General features: G+C 39.7%; 1 protein-coding gene and 1 non-coding gene across 2 annotated transcripts in view; one reads left to right on the top strand and one right to left on the bottom strand.

Annotated features, from left to right (window-relative positions):
• LOC135937251 (cardioacceleratory peptide receptor-like) overlaps positions 1-23,015 on the top strand; it is a 52,299-nt gene that overhangs the window by 17,754 nt on the left and 11,530 nt on the right. The window contains exons 3-6 of the mRNA XM_065480364.1: positions 5,782-5,885; positions 8,022-8,115; positions 16,500-16,595; positions 17,291-17,479. Of these exons, the coding sequence (XP_065336436.1) occupies positions 5,782-5,885; positions 8,022-8,115; positions 16,500-16,595; positions 17,291-17,479 (483 nt within the window). The remainder of the gene's footprint in view (positions 1-5,781; positions 5,886-8,021; positions 8,116-16,499; positions 16,596-17,290; positions 17,480-23,015) is intronic.
• On the bottom strand, positions 10,211-10,283 carry TRNAA-AGC (transfer RNA alanine (anticodon AGC)). The gene has a single exon. It is a non-coding gene; the product is annotated as a tRNA-Ala (tRNA).

Raw genomic sequence — 23,015 nt, 5'->3', positions numbered from 1 at the left:
GGCAATAAAAGCGGGCGAGCGGCAAAAAAAATTGGACGCCCATCGAGACCGTCGGGCGCGGTATCATTGGTCCGACTGTGGTGCGGGGTAACGCGAATTTAAGTTGAAATTGATTGAGGCATAAATGTCGATGGCAAGCACTCGCCGTTTTGGTTCACGCAGTGAAATTGGGAAGTTGCCTCGCCCTTGCTTCCCTTGTACGCAGAAAAATGTGTCTCGCAACATTTTTAGCAGCTGGCGTGCCGGCTGCACTTTACTCAGAACGCACCCTCACCCGTTCTTGCGCCGGAGCCGGAACACCGAGACGGCCAGTGGCGTGTCTGACGAGCGAGAAATACGTCTCAAAGCATTTCGCGTCACGACTTTTACCCGCGCAGTCTTTTCGTTTCATAGTAAATCTGTTCCTTTGTGGTGCTTGCCCTTCCTGCCTCCTGGTGTTGCGGTGACTCAAAAAATTAGGTTTGATGTGTGTTAATTGTAAGGTGAAGAAGAGAAATCAATGGGTCATATTAATAATAAGCGTTCTGCAGGACAGCAGGACGTTTTTGTCGTGACTCAGAATCAGATCGAGATCTAGATTTACCGCAAATTGAATCTCAATTTTCAAAATAAAACAAATCAATGTATCAGAAATGGCTGACAGCTTTAAAGGTGCCCATTTTGCAAAGATTCAATATTGGAAGATATTTCCAGCTCTTGCTCTTCTTTTGCAATATATGTATTTTGATACCAATTCGATTTTCCCTCCATTATAAAATATTTTCTATTTTGTCAGTAACTGTTACTCAAATTACTGGAAAACATCTTGTGGTTTATAAATAACTCCTTCTATACCTGTCTTTTTAACGATCTCTGTTGCAAGAACTTATATCAAATGCCTCAGAAAACAGGTTACATTTTTAGATTCTTTATTTAGAGCAAACTGAATGAAATTTGTCCGAGGTTGATAATTTGCAGTGTGCCTAAAAGTGTAAAATCCTCTAGAAAAATCACCTATTTTAAAGGTTTACGAATGCGTGCTATACGATTAGCTGCAAAGTGATAGTCCAAAGACGCATTGGAAGTGTTTCTTTTAACGGATTAGCTGCATTTCATTCAAAGCAAAACAAATTAAAGTAGCTTGAACTATCTCCACAAAAGTTAGCTGTATTATTTTTTATATTTAAAAACATTTAAACTAATTTTTTGTTTGTTTGTTGTTGGTCAGCTCTTTAAAATATTTCTCACGTGAAAAAGGAAAGTATTGGAACAACATATCATCCAGCTTATGCATAAATGAGGACTCGCATTTGCATGAAAATGAAATATTCAAGATACGATTTCCTCCAAATTCTGACTGGCTGATTACAAATATTTGTGGAAATATCTTAATTGATCTTTCTCAAAACCAATTCCATAATAGCGAAGCCAACTCTGAGATTTCTTAAAATAAAGCACGGAGAGCCAGAATTAATTAGTTAAACAGGTGAGGCGTGAGTCATTGACCTCAGCATGATCATGTCAGAGTAGGTGTTCGATGGATGGGTTCATCAGCATCCCCAGCGATGCAAATCAGTGCTAATTAGCGTGCCGCTCAAGCGCGGGTGCAGACGCGCCACTTTGACGGTGTGCGAGAGTCGTACGTGGGACCCGTCGGCTCGAGCCAGCAAATTACGGTTGATCGGTCGGTCGGTTAGAGCAAAACACACACACACTGACTGGGCCCGCCTGCAAAGTTGCCTGTCGGCACTTCTTTGCATTCCTGAGTGGTGCTGTTTGTCGGCGGCGAAGCACCGTTCCCATCCACTCGGCCTAATGACGAGGAAGAAACACGCGCGCAGCCAGCCGCAGCCACATAAGAGCAAAAAGATCAAAATAATACACGAGAGTTAGCCGCCCCGCCGAGCGCGCATCTGCAAACCTAGCGTGCGCTCCTTTCCTGTGCGGCTTCAACTGATTTCAGCTTTCTTGCTGCTCCTAGTGTATCCACCTCGTCCGGTGATTAGTCCGCAAGTATTCTCCAACTAGTTGGAAATCAATTACGAGCGCAGTCAACTTTTGTTAAACGACCTGCAGCTTGCCTGCTCTGGGATGAGGGGCAATAGTAATTAAGTAGATACTGCACGTTATGTAGGTACAAATCCTACAGCAGGTTTGAAAGTTTAAATTGCTGCTGCTTGCTTGCATTTTGAACCCTGAGAAGCAAAAGAGATTGACAAAGTGAAAGAAAACGCGTCTTTCTCTCTTCCGTCAAGTTTCTCCAACGTCAATATCTTAAATGCATTTTTGTTCTATAAAACAACTTATTTAGCTAAATAAGAAACTGTAAAAGTTGACATTATGACTGAAACACTTGATTAAAATTCAGGAAAAAAACAATTTCGCGGCATTTGGTCATTTGATCCTCTATTTTTATGTGCTGAAGCTCGCAGCTTTCATATGAGAAACATGAAAATAGTTTTTTTCTTGATTTTTAAATTTCACTTTTTGAAAGAGAAGTTTGGATCAATAAATTCAATTTGTTGCTAGGAAGATGAGTGGTGTATGTAGGCTTTCATAGGATTTCGTCTCTCCTGTTTTATTTTCATCACAACCAGCATATAATTACAGTTGAGCGTCTTAGACGAATTTTTGTTCTGCTGATGAGGCCTGCAGGACTATTTCATAGGAGAGTGCGTAAATTATTTACTCTGCAATTACATCACTTCCGGCCACTCATTCCTCATTATTTAATACATAGCCAATACAATTAATAATCATTGTTTTGAATCTACTTAAAACTTAAGTTCGTAATTCTGACCATAACTTAAAACTTAACCCCTTAATTGACTCCTTCTCAACTTAAAACCTAAACGAAAGTCTTTAAATAGATTTCACGAGTGGCAAATTAAAGGTTGACCCCGACGCAATGCGGTCGTCTTGAAACAGCCTGCACTCGCTCAGCGCGAGTCTATTTATTCAAATTTACAACGCGTGATAATCTGCTTATTCAGCGCCGAAAGACAGCACGGAAAGATGAGTCGAGCAAACCAAAGACGAGCCTCCCCGTCTCATTGCGGAAGAAAATTTGGCAAAAACGCCGCAGCAGCTAGAGTGCAAATGAAAGCAGGGCGTCGGGGCAGATTGGCAAATCTCCGACGCAGGGCCGCATTACGTATGCGCGCGTCAAGATAGGGGTGCGCGTGAAGCATTTCCAGACACGGAAGCACGTCGAAGATAGGCCTTCGGATAATTGTCCTTTGACCCGCTGGTGAATGTGTGAGCGAGGGTTGCCTAATTTCGGCCGAGACGTTCGTTGTGTAATTGCAGGCCGAGTTTTACGACTCTTGCAGCGCCAGAGACCATCTCCCTCGCACTTGCTCGGAATTTACCCACGATTGCACGCTCTGCGATGGTTGTAGGTCACGGAACGTTTTATTCCCCTACTTTTAGGAAATATGAATATTCAACAACGGAAGTAAGCGTTTCTCATAAATTTTAGCCGCACTTTTTACAACAAGAAGAAGTTACAAAATGATTTTTCATCTGGGCAATACATTAAATCAGTGAATATGATAAATTAGTACCTGGAATGTTATCTACTGTGAGGAGGGTGAAAACAAAAAAAGAGACGTTGCATAATTTAGATTCAAAATTATATCTATTGTTGATTTTGGAGGCAACTTCACCACTCCATACCTGCCAACACCCAATTTAAAGTGTTAAAAATGCAGTTGAAATTAATATTATAGGGAAACTTGGTTGGATTGAACACGGCGTCTAGGGTTCAACGGGTTTGAGGGTAACTCCGAGTGCCCAAGATGGGAATCCCGGCTCGGCGACGACCCAATGATTTTGTTAAAGGAGGGAAAGAAGGGCGCGAAAAGGCGGCTGAGCCAAATTGATGGCCGAGGCTGACGAGCAACGGGCCAAGTCAGGGAGGCCAGAGGGTTGGCTAGACGGAACCTGAGGGAAAGAAAAGAACCGTCTTGTGCTGGTGGCACGAAAGCAAAGACTCTCTGATTTTATTATGTACAAGAAAAACCTGCATGCGCATTGCGTTGCTTTTAACTCAATTGTTTTAAAAAATAATAACTTTTTTATGAACACAAAAGTTAAATAATTCAGTATATTGGTAAATCAATGTAAAACAAATAGTGAAATAAGTGAGCTGAATGCCAGTACAGGACTTTTGTTTGAAATGTATTCTTGAGTTTTCGTTCAACCAGTTCACACACAGATTTGGTCAGATATTGTCATACTATTTATAAAAATGTTCAGCAGGCAAAAAAGGCGTTCTTTTAAGCTTAGAGATAATGTACTTGAACCACATAAGAGCAATTTTTTTCTGAACAGTTGTTCTCATGAAAAGAGTTGAGAGTTGATGCCATTTCTGATCATTGCGTTTCACCGTTTAAATGAATCGTGGAACTAATCAATTTTTCAGTAATTTCTGCTTGTCAGCATTAAATATTGTTACGCAAACGACAGAGCATAAACTCCATTGATGAAATCAGGCATACAATGGTTATAGCATGATAAATGACAACAAAAAGGCCAATGACTGAATGAACAATCATTATCACAGAATAAATACTGAAGTAGAATTTACAGTTTGCAATCATACAATTTCTGTTGCGACACGCCTGTTATGCAAATCAAAAGCATTGTTTAAATCTAGAATCAGAGCTGGGAAATAAAGATTTTGTATACAACCCTATTTAACCAAGCGAGAAAAATTGGATTGCGCCAATCAACGGCTAATTGAATCCGGCTGCCGGCTGGAATTGATTCAGCTCGTCCAGTCCAATTAACACGCTATTCTCTGTGCGCGCGTGCGACTCCAGCACGCATCCAGGCAATCTATGGGCACGGTGCAGGAGCGGCTCGCATTTTGCCCTACAAATTGGTTCTGAAGAGCTCCAAGTGTGGGCCGATCAGATGCTAATCAAGTGAATTAGCGTCAGCCCAACATTCTGCAAGCACGAGCGCCGTGTGTGCACTCCTTTGCATTAATTAAATAAATTGTGCTTGGAGAGCGCACTCGCGATACGGCCCGCTTCTAATTGAATTTGTGAGCCACTTTTCCACGCCCGCATTTTCATTCCGCGCAGGCATTCACCGCGAGCAAAGAAATTACATGTATTGTGTGATGAAATAATGCAACAGCACGCGAAATTAAAATTCCTTCTGTACAACCGCTGTTTGTGCATGCAATTTGTGCAAACAGAGAATAGTGGTTGGGCGTTTGTAATTAAATTTGCATTGTGTTCCGATTGATACTGGACTTGGTAAAATTCCTCAAGTTTTACAGAGAGCCTTTTGTTCATCATCATCATCAAAGAAACATTTTTGTAGTTATTGGCTAGCATAAATTTTTTAAAGGAAATTAATTAAATGCAGCTTCCTCGGTGTGAGCGAGCTGTTTATTTATTTTCCCATATTTCCACAAAAAGGTCCTGTTCCTGTTAGTTTCGGATATTGGCTGCAGCCCTAAATCACGATTTAGTAACCGGAACATGAACAGCAGGACCTATCTGTAGAAATATGGAACTATAAACAGTTATAAAAACCTCGCGTGCTTCTGTCTTCATTGGCATCTATCAAGAAACTAGTAAAATCAGATCAAATTCTCTCTCAGAATTTTACCCTGGTAATTCAAGGATTAAGCTACTTTTCTAGTCGAAAGTGGAACAAATAGACTATCTCTTTAACAATGTAATTGATTGAAACCAATCAATTTGATTCGTTTAACCGAACAAAACTACACTTTATTTGTAAATGGAGCAGTTAGGATTAATCCTGTTGCATTGCATGTTGCAGATCTTAGCGTGGGGCTGATCAGCGTGCTTACGGACATCATCTGGCGGATCACGGTGGCCTGGAACGCGGGAAATGCAGCTTGCAAGTTCATTAGGTTTCTGCAGGTCAGTCACCTTAGCGACCGCTTTTCCGCCACATGTACTTTTACTATTAACCTTATTCCGCCTTTCTCCGTGCGTCGCGGCAAGACCCTTCAGCCACACACGGCCCCATCACTTTTCATTCTGCGCGCGAAACTTTTCAATCCCCTACAACCCCGCTCCTTTGCTGGCTTTTCCAGCCGATTGTCTTTGTGTGCGGAAGCTATTTGAGTTTATTTAAACTTACTGACTACGTGACAAGGGAATTCGTTAAATTTTGTGCTCCGTCCACGTTCACAATATTATAAAGGTTAGAGCTCTCAGTCATGACCAGTCAAGACGTAATTTTGAGGCGGCGGCTGGCTGCTCGGCTTAAGCCAAATTTGAGCTTTATAGGTGACGACTAAGCTTTTTGCCGGTACCTGGTGGCTGACCAAGTTTTAAAATTGAAAAGTGCTTAACGGCCTTAATTTTTCCCTAGCAAGTTTCGATTTTTTTCCGACTTAATGGCCGGCGGCTAACCACGTGGCCGAAAATTGATCTGTTGGCGCAGCACAGCGCGGCTGCCTTATTCCTTAAGTGAAAATAATTAATCATTTCAGTCTTTTGTAATTAATTTTAACCTTCTTGATTCGAGTTCTGATTTTTTTAACAGCAGAGCATTGTTTAAAAAGTTAACGTTTTCAAGCAAAATCGGATTTTTTTTTAATTTGTGGTGCATGTGTTTAAAAAAAGTTGTCATAATGCGCATTGGATATATGAGAATTAGTAATGGCCTAAATTCCTACTGTGGTTTATTTTATTCAAGTCATTTTATTTTTACGAGAAATCCTTAATTTGCAATCTGATTGGGAGATTCTTTTGTTAGGAGTTGAGCATAAAATCCTTAATAAAATCTAGGCAGTCAGCAACTAAGTCAAAACATGTTTTTCCCAGTCAGAGAGGATAAAATACGGGTTTTCATTCTTTTGATTGTGAATAAAATCCAATCTTGTTTTTTTATATATTTATATATCTAAGTTGTGTTTGTAAGATTTTTATTCATTGTGCAACAGAAATGCCTCAGAACGTCTAACCTTCACCTTGTTTGGAATTCATAAAATCCACACTTGGCGGATGGAAAAGTTTTGCAAGGATGAGTGAGCTTGCGTCTGCCACAGCGTGCTTGAGTTTTGCGAGCGTGACTTTGAGATTATTTAGACGCCTTTGTTCGCGATATTGCTGGATGAGGCTGTAAATAACGCGCGCTGGTGCGAACACGCATTATTACCGTCTGCGAGCGGAACTTGAGAGCGCGCCGAAACTTGCTTTTGCTATCGTTGGCGCGGCGGCGGCTAAATTACTTCAAATCACGCCTATCAGTGCACCAGATCTTGCTCCAGCGAGTGTTTTGCGCCAACGCCGGCGGCTTTAGCGCGGTCGTGCTGCTCCAGAATATCGACGCCGCGCTTGAATTCGCATAAGCAGATTTGGTAATCTGCACCCAGAGTAATGCTCAGCAGGCTTTGGCGGATTTCAGCCGCGTTGTGCGGCACCAATGTAATGGCAATTTGATCACGTGACTTAATGGGTTTAAAATTAGACTGATAAGACAGTTGCTGCATTAAATTGGGGTGTGAATGAAAATATTCGGGTTCGTAGAAAAGAAATAAATTCGAGGGATTTGCTCTTAAGGATTTGACATATATTCGAACTTGTTTCCTTCAGTGTATTTTAATTCTTTTCAAGAGAGTGAATTTGATTATGCCAATTTTTATTCATACTCATTTGAATTTCTATGAAAACATACATATATCACAGCTTTTTATGCAGCTCTGAAGTAATGAATGAAATATTCATTTTCATCATTCCAATTTTTATTCCTCCTCTACAAAATGATCCACTTTTATGTTTTATTTTCCAGCCCTAGTTGATATTTTTAATCTGCATGTTTCTCAGAGCCTTTGTAGATGTATTTAAACTAACATTTCCACATCGGAGCACGCTGCAGCGATAATTCAACCAAATGTAACGGTAAACATATGCACATGTACCCGCAGTGTCCGCAAACAAAGAGAGCAAATAATGGGCAGCGCGTGCATTTGCATGGTGGATCTTCTGATCGCAGCTGGTTGTGAAGGGATGCAGCGGAGTAACGCTGTGTTTGCTTTTGTGTTGCAGGCGATGGTCACCTACTCGTCCACCTACGTGCTGGTCGCCCTCAGCATTGACAGATATGACGCCATCACTAGACCCATGCGATTCTCTGGCAGTTGTGAGTGCTATTAACACCTTCATAAAAAGTATAATTCATTTAGATAGATATTATAATTCTCAAAATCCGGAACAAATCCCTTAAGGGAAATTTTGAATGAATTTTTTCCGTAAGGTCAAAACTGACCTACCTTTCGATTTGCCTAATTAAACAACAAGCAAAATATAAGCTAAGTTGAATAAAAACTGTATTTTTGAAATTTTAATCAATCTTAAATCTAAAAAAAATGCTAAAATTGTTAGATCAAAGATTTTCCACCACGTGGTACACATTATAGTACAGGCTATGCGAATTCAATGATTTTAAAAACTTTTCGTTGCAACCAAAGAGTTCTTAGCTGGAATTTTGTAAGTTGCAGTCAACAAAATGACAAAATTAATGTGAAATTTTCCCGCTTAAAAATATATTTTTGATCCTTGCATAATGACTCTGCTTTAAAAGTATTTGAGCATTTTGAAAAAGTGTTACCTGAGATTCTCTTTAGAGTCATACTTTAACTTTGGGAACTAAAAAGCATGAGACGCTATATTATGAGAAAACTGTCCTTAACTTAAGCCATCAAAAGGCACCAGAGTCGAATTAACTAAAATGTGACTGAAACTCGTTGCGACGTCTCGCGTGCTTACTTACTCTCCCCAAGTACAGTTGCATGAAAGGAGCAATTAAGTGACAAGTCAGTGCATGCTGAACGCGAGAAAGGAAGGCAAAAGGACGAGCCGGCATGCTGCGGCTGACGAATAAATAAGGCAAACGATGCCATATCGCAATTTTGCTAACGATCTCTGCGCTCGCGGCGGCAAATTATTCACGTCGGTGTCTTTGTCGTTTATTTGCTTTCCCGTGTGCGGTATATATATCGCACGAGCATGCATGCAATATCATAATATTCACGCTGCCAGCTGATGCACCGGATATGCAAATATTGAGTCGCGAGAACGCACAGCACAGGGTTGGCGCTCCAGTGGCGAGACAGCCGCGCACCGAGGCGCACACTGTACACGTCTATGCGCTGGCTGAGCAATGCCTGCACTCAAAAGGACGGCCTTTTATAATATCAGCTAATAAAAAGTTAAGCATCGTGCACTCTGGCATTAGATTTTAGCACTGCGCACTTGGATTTTACGATATTCAATGCTGTTGTCAAACAATATGCAAGCGCACACTCGTATTTGATCCATGTGCCTGACATTAAAATTGTCTTCAAGTTGCATTATGTTCGGAATTCAATTTTTTGTTCTTTTAAATGTGTTATTATATATGACATTTTTTAGGATCCTTGATATTTTAAATAACTCGTCATTGACTAAAACTGCTACTTAGATAATGAATAAAATTGGTACCTTTGTTAATTTTCTCATCTTGACATTTTAAATTACAGTGAAATAATAGAAAACAAACTGTCTAAAGCTTACGTGTTGCGAGAGTGCACGTATTCACGAGACGTGCATGTTGTCATGGTTTTCACTTTACTCTCTCTAGGAGTAAATAAGTGCCATAGTTAAGTGACGAATGATTGTTTAAATTGAAGCATTTTTAAAGTATAATAAAAATGAAATGATCTTGTCTTGAGGCACTAAGTCTGTCTCGTTTAATTTATATCCATTATTTTTATTATTTTCCAGCAATTGCAGATGATAAGAAGTATTCATCATTCCCCAAGTTCCATTTCTAGATTTTATGCGTTCAGTTAGCTGGAGTTATTTCTCTGTCATAAATATCTATTGCAGTCACACGCGAGAGTGAGTAAATGATATTTAGTACTGATAAAAAAATTTCAGTGCATAAAATCAGACCTCTTGAAACTGGTTTTTTAGTTGATTTAACTTTAATTACAAGATTAGTTAGTTTGATTTGATTTTTCTAGTCAAATTATTAATCTTTAACTCATTAAAAATTTTTTTTAGGATCTTATTAATTACTTTGAAAAACTTTAAATACATTTTTCCCATCTAGAGAACAATAAATATTTAAATTTCCTAAAGAAAAGTCAGATTTTAATTTGTCTTTTTCAAGAAATATAATGTGAAGGATAAACTTTATGATTTCTATTAAATACAGATAAAAAATACAATTTAAAACATTAAAAATGTGTTATTGGAGGCGCCGGGTATCGATCCCGGTACCTCTCGCATGCTAAGCGAGCGCTCTACCATCTGAGCTACGCCCCCAGTTAATTTAAGGATCAACTCAGGTTTCTGATGGATCGGCAAATCTAGGTCGATTGCCTGGTCCAGGGTGGGGCAAAATTGCACCTCCCGATCAGCGCAGCATAAGAGAAAGGTCCCACGCCCTACGGTCACACTTGCGCTGCATACCAATGCTGGATGAACTTTCACTTTCAATTGCAATTTTCTTTGCTTTGTACCTTTTTATTGGGCTAAAAACTGATTTTAAATCAATAAGGGAGTTAGGATTAGATATCCAAATAAAAATCTTCCAATATAGTTATGGTGTTTTAAGGCTTGGAAGTTTAAATTAAATTGTTGTTTTTATTTTCAGTAGGCGCTTGTTGTAAATATATTATCTGACTTTTTTAAATTCATTCTTGAGTGCCCTGTATAGTAATTGTGACTTGATTGTTTTATCAGATAATATTGAACATAGAAACGCACTTCATAATTGCCTAATAATATATTATTTAAGAGGCAATTTCAAAATCTAATAATAAGTACGTGGCTAGAGGAACGCTCCGCCACTGATTGTGAGTAGCGCATTATTTGAGTTGTGCTGCGAGTGGTGAAATTTACGACCGACTCATTTAATGCCGCAAACTGCAAGCTGCACCATTGTGCACAAAATTGAAATTTATAATATGCATTTGCAGACGAGCATGTTAAAAACCAGTGCTTGTGAAATGGCGCGATTTTCCGCAAGACCGATGTCATGTGAGCTCAGTTGTGCAGCATTTGTTTCCCGCAGCTTGAAATTTTTCACTTGATTCCTTTCCAGATGCATGTACTTGTGTTCATAACGTGAAATATTAATGCACGACTGCTTTGTAACTATACGAGAGGTGAGGTCGACGCCCCTTTACGTGCTGGCTATCAGCCTTCTATTTCGTTTTAGATTTTAGGTTTGTGTGCGTATCATTTTTGGGGTTAATTAACGGCGCCGCGTGTAGTCGTGACGACGTTGATTGAAGTGCGCGTTTTCGCTTATAATTTTGACGCATTTGATAAAGTCAGACTGTTCTGCTGGAAAACATACACCACATGTCACCGACCATCTTGGAAAACCTATTTCGAGACTTGCTATTTGTTTGCGCTGCGGCGCCCACTTCACTTCGACTACTGCTGGAGAGAGTGAATTGGAAAAAACATCGCGCTGCTGAGGAGTTTGCATGTTGGCACAATCAATAAACTCGATTCCTTGAATATGCTTTTTAAAAAAAGCACGCTTCGTCACTAGATCATTCTTCTCCGTTCCAAGTCAGAATTGAAGCATTATTTTTGCTTAGAACTTTTTTGTCACAATGCCAATCGATTAAGTGCTCAGTTTTGATTTCATTTCATTCAATAACTTCTTATTATGTCTGTTCAAATAAATAGGCTCTTAACAAACATAACATTTCGTCTCCGAATGTATTGAATTAAATCGAATTTTTAAACATTTTGGGTTTTTTAAAAAATTTACATCTCTATACATATTTTCTTGGCAGATTTACCAATTATTCCTCTCGTCAATATCTATCTTACGGGGTGTGCCAATTTTCAAGGAAACTCCGTGTTGGGAAACAAGATAAAATTCCAATCAGTGCTCATCATGTGAAAATCAAGCAAACTTTGCAGCCACTTTTATCAAAAATTTAAAGTGTTATCAGTACTATTTTGGCAATTTTTTTTATTTTAACTCAACATTAATGTTTTAGTAGCAAGGATTTTCCGGAGTTGAGAAGTATCAATATTATTTAGATATAAATAGATATAAACTAAGTTATAATTATTGTAAAGTAATTTGTAGACCACCGCATTGACAAGATCTCTGTCCTGGACAAACAGATAGAGTATAGTGACGTAGTCACTGCTCACAATGCCAACACACCAATAATTGTTAACAAGATATTATTATAGCTTGGCTGCTAGCTGCTTTGATGATTATTCCAGTGTAACATAGTTCAATAAGCATGATCCAACGATCAAAGCAATAAATATTCTATAAAATCATTTCAATTTACCACCCTCGCAGTTCAAGATAAAAATAGGAGAGTGTTAAAAGCTATAGGATGGCTTTCCGATGACCTTTGGTGTTAAACAGAACGCGATGCATTTTACAGTTCTACGATTCCAGACTCAACCAGAACAGTAAAATAAATAACCTGCTCGTTTGATTTGACTAAATCGTACAGACGCCTTAGCAAATAATGCAATGAAAGGCTATTTTGGAACGAGTGCATTGCTTTCTAAACGCGTTTCTTTATACGGCGCCGTGTAAATGATTGAGTAAATTATTCCTAGCGGACATTGGCAGTGCACAGCAGCATTTTCATTAAGACTGGCGCTGGTTAATTCATCAGATGAGCCACCATAGCGGTGCAACTATATCCCGGAGCGCCTTTCAGACTGGATGAATCGCCTCGCATTTCATCGTGGATGCAGAGATGGTGCGCTCGTTAGATTTTATTGCACCCTGCTACTGAGTCTGGGTGGCGTTAAATGACTGCCGCCTGCTTTTGCTTCCCCAGCAACTCGACAGATAATTGCCTAAGTGACAAAAGCAGCGCTTTCGAATTTTAACATCTTCTAATTGCCTGAAGAAAAGAAACCATTGTTTGACAAAATGCGAAGATTGAAGCATCTGGATGCTGTGACTAAATGGACCAATTTAGACGGCGAGTTTTAATGCATCATCATCATCGCAACGGGCGAAACGTTTTTCCCTTTCTACGCACGGTAAAAAGCAGATAAAAGCGAACTGATGCTTTTAAGGAAGGGCAAAAATGAGAAAAAACAACATTCTATAGTGGCTTCATTTTAGCGCGGTGGTCACTTGGCGTGCCACCTCTGAAATAATAAACAGTTGTGCTCGGAAGAAGCCGCTTATTTTTCTAGATGAAGAACGCGATGTTTTTGACGATGACGGCTCAAGATGAAAACACGGCTCTTTGCTTTTTAAATGTTATTGCCGTGTCTTCTACTTTGAAGTTTTGAAATTTGGTTGGATACAAACCGCACAAATAGCTCTGCTTGTGACAGATGTTCCTGCAAAAACTACGCTTTTTTATAAATTATAGTTTTTAAAAAAAAATCCCGCAAAAGTTTTGAGAAGGTTTCACTTTTTACTTTTTCAGCCTCCAAAAACTGCAGTTTCATACAATCAAGAATATTTTGAATAGTTTTTCTCAAAAATACTTCATTATAGTTAATCAATTAGAGTCTAGTAATATTGCAAAAAAAAATTGTAAATCCTTTGCAGCAAGATCTGCCTCATATGTAATTTAATTTAATATGCGGTCAAAGACAAACTCAACGGTTTATTTATGTGAATCAGCGAAGCACGGATACTCATCAGAGCCCTTGATTCTCAATGGTGTGAATCGTACTTAGAATATTTTAGATTGTCCAAAAATTTTGAATATTCCATGCATTTAATTACTGTGTTAAAATACAATACTTGTCCGTGAAAAGATTTCTCGCAGTACGAATTACGAAAAAATGATCACATTCAGCAAAACCTTGTTCCGAATTAGCAAAAACATGTATTTGAGGCAACTTTTTGCAGTGTCGCTTACATAATATGCCTCAGCTTTGCATTGTCTTGCTCCATCAACGCATATTTGCATATTTTTCACACTCACTACTCTGATCCAGAAGCATCTTAATTTTTAAAAGGGGTGAAAATTTTAGAATTTCCTATCTCCTAATTTCATAAATGTGGATGAGGAACTTAAATACCATTGCGTTGCTAATCACTCGTTGTCAATTTTACTATTTCTTCCTCTATTAAACCTGTGAAAAACTTTTTATGTTTACCAGTCTCTTTGCTTTATAAAAGAATTTTGACTGCCAATTGTGGATAGTTTCTGTGATATCTTTTAATTTTCGCAATTTCGTCAAGCTTCATCTCAAGCAGGTCGTAAATTGACCTCGAGCTACTTGGCCTTGTGCATAAATCGCCTCTTTACTCCATGTCAGATTTGATCGCATGTGCGATAAAACACAGAAAACTTGCTCAAGACTTGGCGGAATGAAATTCGCATCACACAGCACTCTTTCCCAGTTTGTCCCCCGTCTGCATTTTGCTCAAACGTCATAATGCACAATGCACGGGGGGCGATAAATCCGGTCCAGCGCACAGCACTCGACATTGAAAGTCCTATTGAATGTGCACCGCGGAACAGCGCAATGCACTTGCTTTAATGGCAACAGCGGATTATTACGATAACCGGCAGCGAAGAGAGCGACGACCGTTCTCTCGTTTCCCATTCGCTGCACACATCCTTTTGACAACGCGCCGACGATTGTTTTTCACTCGCCATGTTACACTTTCGATCAAGATCTCGGACCCAAGGTCGACTGCGACGGGCTCTAAAAGCCTTTTTCCACTTTCCGTCCATCCGTCCGTCCGGCGAACACTCATTTCGCAAGCAAAAGCGAAAGTCCTTCGCGCGGAAATGCGCTTTTTACAGCGGAAAGCATAAATGAGTTATGTACTCACGGTTCGAGCAACTCGAGTCGACAAAAATTAAACAACAGACTTTTACGACGCAAATCAAAGTGCAGTTCCAGAGAGCGACTGCGTTTTACGAGTTTTACAATGAACGCCGATGCCACGCGCTCACTCCGCGGAGGCAAAGTGGCCCGAGTATTGCGCGAATATTATTAGTCGCTCTCACCGTGGGCGCACTCTGATTTATCACCACGGCTAGACGCCGTTTTTTCCAGGAATTGGCTGCTCTCATTTGAGTGTCATCGGCCCACAAGTGTAAATCAAACACGCGCCAGCATCCCGAAAGTTTGCCACAATAAATCACTTTCGCCGCTTCCCCCGACTTTTTATGAAGAAATCTATTGCAGGCTTAGCCAATCTCGTAGAGCTTTATTGGATCGGCTGCAGCATTATAGCTGTCGTCTGTTGTGTGTAACAATAAATTGTTAAAAAGAGGCTCTTTTTGCTTTCTTTCCATTTGTGTTTTATTACTTTCATCAAGGGATCAATTCCTTCCGTAGCAAAGTAAACTGGATTAGAGTGGAGTAATGTCGCAAATGGCAGTGATTTAATCTTCCTCTAGTAAAAAGAAGCAATTACACAAGTCTATGAAGGTGATCAGACAAGTTGTATGCAATGCATTGTTTATGTTGTAATACATACGTTCTGAGTTCAATATAACATAACAGCCTATTTGTCTCAAAATCAGGTCAAAGCTTAAGACAATAAAACACTTGTTTTTTTTGATAAAAATGAGCAATTGGAAAAATTAACTCAAAAAGTGGGTGTCAATTTTAATAATAAAATTTTACCAACACAAATTTCAATTTATGATACACAAATACACCATTACTCAAAAATATGTGTGGAAAATTCACAACTCTCGTTCAAACTCTCACACTTCTCGGCTGTATAGGTCACGCTCCGTGTTATTCTTATAGAGGAACACGAGAAGTATGAGTGAATGATTGTTGTGATTTTTATAAATACAATTTTTTTAAACGGCTTACCTCTTTTGAGATGGGCTATCTTGATAGCGAACAACTCGTAAAAACTCCGTGTCCCAATAATGTCGCGAACGAATAACATGGACGCACGGGTCTCATTGGAGGAAGAGGAAGCCCAGTCCAGAAACGGACCAGCTCGTGTTTGTGCCCCGCACCGGGGTCTTTTATTGCACCGCTGGACATTCATTCCGTGAAATTAATTCACGGGATGAAAGGAAAGGTGCAAACCAACAAGAAGCGAGTCGGAAAGCTTTCGAAATCGAAACAATGCATAAGAATCAAATGTAAGCGCAAATCAGTCCGCACTCAACCCCCAAACGTGGTTCGGATTCTTACTTTGTAAGTGCACGCAAAGCATGAGCTCAACAATACTAGCCAACGGCTTAGTTGCCGGCGTTAAATAACAAAATCACAGAAAATAAGAAAAATGTCCATCAATACACTTCACATAATATAATCTCTGTTGTTGTTGTTGTTGTTGTTAGATACTCACAATTATTATAAACTGTCACTTTTATTGCTAAAATTTAAATAAGGCAACCAAACGATAAAAACTACATTTAATTGATCATCTATCCTTGCGATCTTAATGTTTTAAAACTGTGTAGTATTGTTCCAATAATTAAGACATTTCCCATTGATTGGCCTATCGCCTACAAGTACAACAAGTACTTACATAATATGTACATATATGCATTAATTAAGTGGTTGATTTTTGCATGACTGTTGCAGGGCATCGGGCTCGAGTTCTGGTGGCGCTGGCGTGGTTCTTCAGCGTGCTCTTTTCCTTACCCATTGTTCTACTTTACCACGAGACGCCAGTGCAAGGTATGGCGTTAATTGCAGCCGCCTGCATGAGCTTAATTAAAATATTAAATTACGAGAGGCGTCGCGAGCGGCACCGTATTTATATTTATGGCAGACATTACGCTGAACAAATAAACAAACAAACGCGTCGCCACCAACGCAGGCAGGACGGAATTAGTCGTATAACACGCAGGCAGAATTTCCTCTTCAAAATTAACGCAAGCCTAATTAAATTGCCTCCACTTTGTCATCTAATTAACGCGGCTCTGTGCTGCTACGTCTGCTGAAAAGTCATTACTCAATGAATCGCTCAATGCTGTTGTTCCAGTTTCTTTCGAAGAGTTGGAAATAAGTGCTTCTAGCAGTGAGTTCTTTGATGATTGCACTAAATTGAATTGGCTTGTAGTGAGTAAAGGGCTGAGAGTGCACGAGCTGCTCCGCCTTTCCGACATAAATTGATGCTAAGTAGTTTTATTAAATTGACTTTTTCCCGCAGTTCAAAGTTATAATAACTGTGTTGATGACATTAAGAGCTAGGGAAAACAAGTTTTAAGCATTGCGGCATCAAACCCTTTCCAGGCCTCGCAGTGGTTAACGCGGATCCTCCATCTCTCACACTTTTCCCTTGTGGCTCGGGGGTGCGATTATAATGAGTTTGCTGTCCAACACAGCGATTGTATGAGAAAAAAGTGCTCGCTGCCGTTTTCATTTTTCAGGTCGGCTGCAGTGCTGGATCGACTTTCCAGAGGCCTGGCAGTGGCAGCTGTATATGACGTTGGTAGCGTTCACCCTGTTCGTCATTCCCGCCCTGATTATCACGGCCTGCTACACTGTCATTGTGATCACCATCTGGAGGCAAGGCAGACAGATGCAGGGCCCTCCACCATCCGGATCAACCAAAAACGGTAAGTTTATTGTCATTAAGCATGATCTCATTAAGCATTAAATCTGGAGTGAGGGGAACAGAGAAATCGATGATTTCAAATTTCGTTAAACCTTTCGGGCTAAACCAGACTGAGTATTAGTCTGTGCCCTGATTGGCAGTGCACACAAATTATTTATTTTATTTTAACTTAAAAATGAAAAAAAGGAAAGAAAAAACGTATAAGGGGTGAATGTAATTTTTATACTTTATTTTAGCATGACTATTTCTGATGAAGCCTGCAGGGCCGAAAAGGGTTTCTGTACAGTATGAAAATGTAATTTTATTTATTATTTCCAATTTTTTAGCCTCTAACTTTCCTTGTTGTTCACCTATGGGAGTAGCAATAATAATAAATTGTAATATAAATTTATTTTTTAATCATCAATATCCATTTATTCATCATCTTATCCTGTCATCAATGGATTATATAGACAAAATAATTTTTATTCGATTGTCTTGGTCACGATATAACATTTTCACGTGGATAATTATGTTGATACAAACAAGAATGCAACAAAAACCTCAAGTGATACATATTTTGTATGGCATTTTTCTGTCAATAACATCAAATAATTATTCTTCTCCACAAAGCTTGAGAAATCAGCAAGACTTTGATATCCTTCTTTCCGTTGGAAAGGACAGGGTAAATTTCCTTGGAAAATACAGTTTTATCCTCATACGCTTCCTGTCAAACAAATTTGGCTGAAAGATAAAGTTCAAAATTCTTCCCCTGTCTGTTAATTTTCATGGTTAAGTTAAAATTGCTTTCCTCGAAGTTTTGAAAGCAATGTGTATGCAGATAACACAGTATTAATTAATTTTGTGCTTCCTGTCGTGGAGTTGATGATTCGCAATCGGCAGGTTCCTGTGTCAGAACATCTGAAACGCACCGAAAAGTCGCTTGAATGTCTAAAAAGCATGGCAACCGAAAGAGAGTCCCATTTTTATCATCCTTATCTGCGCAATTAAGGATTATTTTTGCCATTCTGACCAAGCAGAATGGATTCGTTTCCGCAGGAGATTCAGCGACATCCTAGATGGTAGCTTTTTATTATATCGCCGAAAGACGACTCAGTGTAAAGTTGGGGAGAACTTTTTGCCCGCGGCGTTAGGCAACAAGCTGGACTTCTCTTGCAAACACGTTGCCTAAGCCACTCAAGATATCTTTTTGCGTTCTCGCTCCTTCGAGTAAGCGTCGAAATGAGTGCATTTAATAACTAGAATTCATTGTAGCGAGTTGAGTGTTTATTGCAAACGTGAAGAGTGAGAAATGGTGAAATACAATGACTGGCAAGAACTGGGTTGGTTCGTTTTTATGATTTCGCGTGCCTCCAACCGCGACTTTACGACCTGCGCGGATTTGCGAAAGTATTCGGCATAGAGTGGATTTTGTATTCGGTTGATGGCGCAAAAGGACTCGTTCTTTCCCGTTGCTTCTGATCAGAATAAAAAAGAGTTCCTTTACGACTCTTTTCACTTTCGCTGACGCCGATTATACCAAATAGGGACTTCTCAGCCCGAGGCACTGATTGAAACCTCAGAAATGGTCTTTAGGAACGGGACACAATACATATGCAAAATAGCTTTAGCTTTTTCTTCTCTGTTGCCTTTGATTTAGAAATAGCTTTTTTCATTCTAATGTGAACAGTGACGGTGGAGTTTTTAGATCCTATTTTTTCAATCTTTTTATAAATGCATCGGTTTCAGGAAACTCGGCAGCGGAAATATGGCGGCAAAAAGTGAGCCATTATTTTCAACTGCTGGGAACACGCACGAGACGGTTCTGCTTGTGAAAAATGTGGTTCCTTTGTTATTAAGTGCGTTTTGATGAATGGCCGACTTGTTGACTAAAATTTGCATCAGTAATCAGAAAAGCCGCTGGTGGGTAGTGCTATGAAATATTCATTTCCTAATGCTAATCCGCCACTCCCACGCGGCATCGCTTACAAACGAGCAAAAAACGCTCACACCCCCATTAAAAATAATCATCACTCACGTCTTTCTGCTGGACGCAAAATTGATTTTTTTGCTCGTTTGTTCATCCAGGGAGTCGAATCTGTTTGGGGGATTTGCTGACAATGTGCTTTTTATTGTCACGCGCAATATATAATTAAAACGATAAAATTGGTTTTCTAGAGGGAATAATAAAAGACACCCGCAGATAAAGGATATTCAAACAAGTTAATTCGATTTTGTTCTTTTCTATACCGTCAATTTTAAAACTCGGAGCAGATAGCTTTTGGTTGTGGATTTCTACTGAATTGGTGGCCTGGTGTGTGGGAAACGAGGAATTTGCTCTAATAAGTTTTACAGCTTTTATTACAAAAAGGATAAAGTCTCATAAAAAAGCAATATTGGAAGCGTGAATAAGGAAACATAAATATAAATAGCATGATTATAAAATAGACAGTAAAGTCTTCATCTTTTGGCAGTTTAAATTTTTATGACGACGTGTATGGCGAAAAGAAAACGAGCATATTTGCAAACTTGATGGCCGAGGTCTGAAGCCCCGCATATCAACTCCCAGTCAGACAAGGATCGAGGGACGGTGGCGGGAAAAAATTCATTCGTGAGAAACGATGTTAGGAGCTGCCGCCGCTTTTTGCCATGAGCTCCGTTTTCGCCAGGGGGTGGTGCGAAAGGAGCGGGAAGTGCGGGTCAGGAACGGCGTCATTTTTCTGAATGATGTCGCCTGTTTCTTTTTTCATTCCGTTCGGCACGCACTGGCACATTGACTTTGATGAATGCGCGTCCGCTCGCACGCTCGCCGTCTGCAAAAACGATGAGCCGCGCGGCACATCTCTGAGGGAAAAGTGAAAACACACATACACACACACACACACTCGGCCCGAGGCTTTTCTTATTTAACATCTGCGGCGGGTTTTACGAGAAGGGCAAAAATGGTCATAATAATCGAGCTGCTGGATAAGAAGTCTGCTTTTTCTTGGCAATGAAAGCTGCTCTTGGCGAACAGAATTATTGTTGTGGTGGCCTGCATTTCATGGCTGTGCCCGCCTCTTGTTGGTGCGCGCACACACACACTCACACACACGCCAGATTACTTTTTTATTGCCTAAGCTCGGCCCGATCCTGTTGTTCGCTGCTCTCTTTGCTCTGGCATTTGGATATCCAATTTGCTGCGCGCCTCTCAGTCACGGGAATCAAGGCCCTGCTCTTTTAATGCCTTGTTAAAATCCTCATCCAATTTTCCAACCGACTGAATTCGGAGTGGCTTTTCATTTATCCTTGCGCAACTTTCCGAAAATACCAACGAATAGAATTTGCATTGCCCTGTGTCGCGCTTTTTATTCACTTGCAGCCAAGTCGAGCTGCCAAATCTTGATTGATTAAAGACGATTTTCGCGATAGGATTAAGGGTAATTGTCAATTTTTCCCGACTTCATTTGCCCATCCTGAATTTTACATATGTTGTTAGAGGTGTTTCATAGGGTGTAACCTGAAATTTTGAGCAAAAAATTCGGGGGCTCTTTTTGGGAAATCGCGATTTTCGAAAATAGAAAAGTTGATCCGAAATATCAAGGTATCTTCGGTCCAGATTGGAATTTCGATGTGGTTTTTTCACCTCCACACGAAACTTTTTTAGTAGAACAAATTTTCCATTGGTCAAAAATTTGTAGGTCAAAGGTCAAGGTCACAAATTCGCGTGCAAAATGTTCAATTAAAAATATCGCAAAATACGCCCCCTCGGATTTTTTTCATGAAAACGTAAAAAATGTAGCCCTGAATTTGTAGAATCGAATGGTCAAGAGAAATCGATGGGCACTCTCATAGATCGCGAGATATATTGAATTTAAGGATTCGTGTCGCGCGTCCGCCACGACGACAACATCATCCGCCGATTTTAATTTCGTAATTTACGTCGAAATTTGATCTGTAACCCGACATGTTATGCATATCATTACCTAGAAAAATAAACGAGCTTTCCAGTGGTGTGCTTAAATATTTTTTTGGTCTCAAACTTTTCAAGTAATAGCGGCGCGCGAAAAGAAAATATAAAATTTTCAAATATTGGCATTTTTACAAATCTCAAATCTCGGGTTCTAACCATCAGAATTGCAAAAATTACCCACCGTTGGACTCGTCTCGACCTGCCCTAACCAGCTGAAAGGTTTAGGGGTGCTTTTACCCCCCACCCCTAAGATTCTACATTTTTTTCTTTTCTCGAGGGGGTTAAAGTATATAAACTTAGGGGTAGGGGGTAAAAGCACCCCTAAACCTTTCAGCTGGTCAGGGCAGGTCGAGACGAGTCCAACGGTGGGTAGTTTTTGCAATTCTGATGGTTAGAACCCGAGATTTGAGATTTGCAAAAATGTCATTGTTTGAAAATTTTATATTTTCGTTACGCGCGCCGCTATTACTTGAAAAGTTTGAGACCAATAAAATATTTAAGCACACCACTGGAAAGCTCGTTTATTTTTCTAGGTAATGATATGCATAACATATGGGGTTACAGATCAAATTCCGACGTAAATGACGAAATTAAAATCGGCGGATGATGTTGTCGTCGTGGCGGACGCGCGACACGAATCCTTAAATTCAATATATCTCGCGATCTATGAGAGTGCCCATCGATTTCTCTTGACCATTCGATTCTACAAATTCAGGGCTACATTTTTTACGTTTTCATGAAAAAAATCCAAGGGGGCGTATTTTGCGATATTTTTAATTGAACATTTTGCACGCGAATTTGTGACCTTGACCTTTGACCTACAAATTTTTGACCAATGGAAAATTTGTTCTACTAAAAAAGTTACGTGTGGAGGTGAAAAAACCACATCGAAATTCCAATCTGGACCGAAGATACCTTGATATTTCGGATCAACTTTTCTATTTTCGAAAATCGCGATTTCCCAAAAAGAGCCCCCGAATTTTTTGCTCAAAATTTCAGGTTACACCCTATGAAACACCTCTAACAACATATGTAAAATTCAGGATGGGCAAATGAAGTCGGGAAAAATTGACAATTACCCTTAATCCTATCGCGAAAATCGTCTAAATCATGCATTTATTTAAAGTTCATCCCTTCTTCAATTTACTGCACATGTGGTTGTCAATGAGGATGTGCAGCAAAGATCTAAATTTAGAATAGTTCGTTATCTGAGCATCTCCTATGTCCGTATCAGCTATCCTACTCCACTGCAATAAGCTGCGTAAGGTTTTTTTTTATCAGATCACTTCTTTCTAGATGGGAGACCCCCTGAGAGCCTCACAGGCCATTAAAAAAAACGATTGACTGCGCTCAAGTTTATGATGGAGGAACTTAGATGGCACGTTTTAGCTGAAAGTGAATTAATTGAATTTGATGTTAACCTTTCAAAATCACCTAAACTGGCTCTAAATTTCGATTTTAAAACGAATTCCGTGTTAAGTTCAAGTTCGAAAGCTTTTGGAGCTTCATATAGCACCGCCGTTTTAGAAAATTACCCTTTCGGTGAACTCGAGTTGAACAATTTGCTAAAATTTTTCATCGCAAGGGTTTCCCTGTAAGTAAAAAA

This window comes from Cloeon dipterum, chromosome 1 (assembly GCF_949628265.1).
Source record: "Cloeon dipterum chromosome 1, ieCloDipt1.1, whole genome shotgun sequence".
NCBI lineage: Eukaryota > Metazoa > Arthropoda > Insecta > Ephemeroptera > Baetidae > Cloeon > Cloeon dipterum.
The sequence above is the reverse complement of the archived record's forward strand: the minus strand, read 5'-3'. Positions and strand labels throughout refer to the sequence as shown.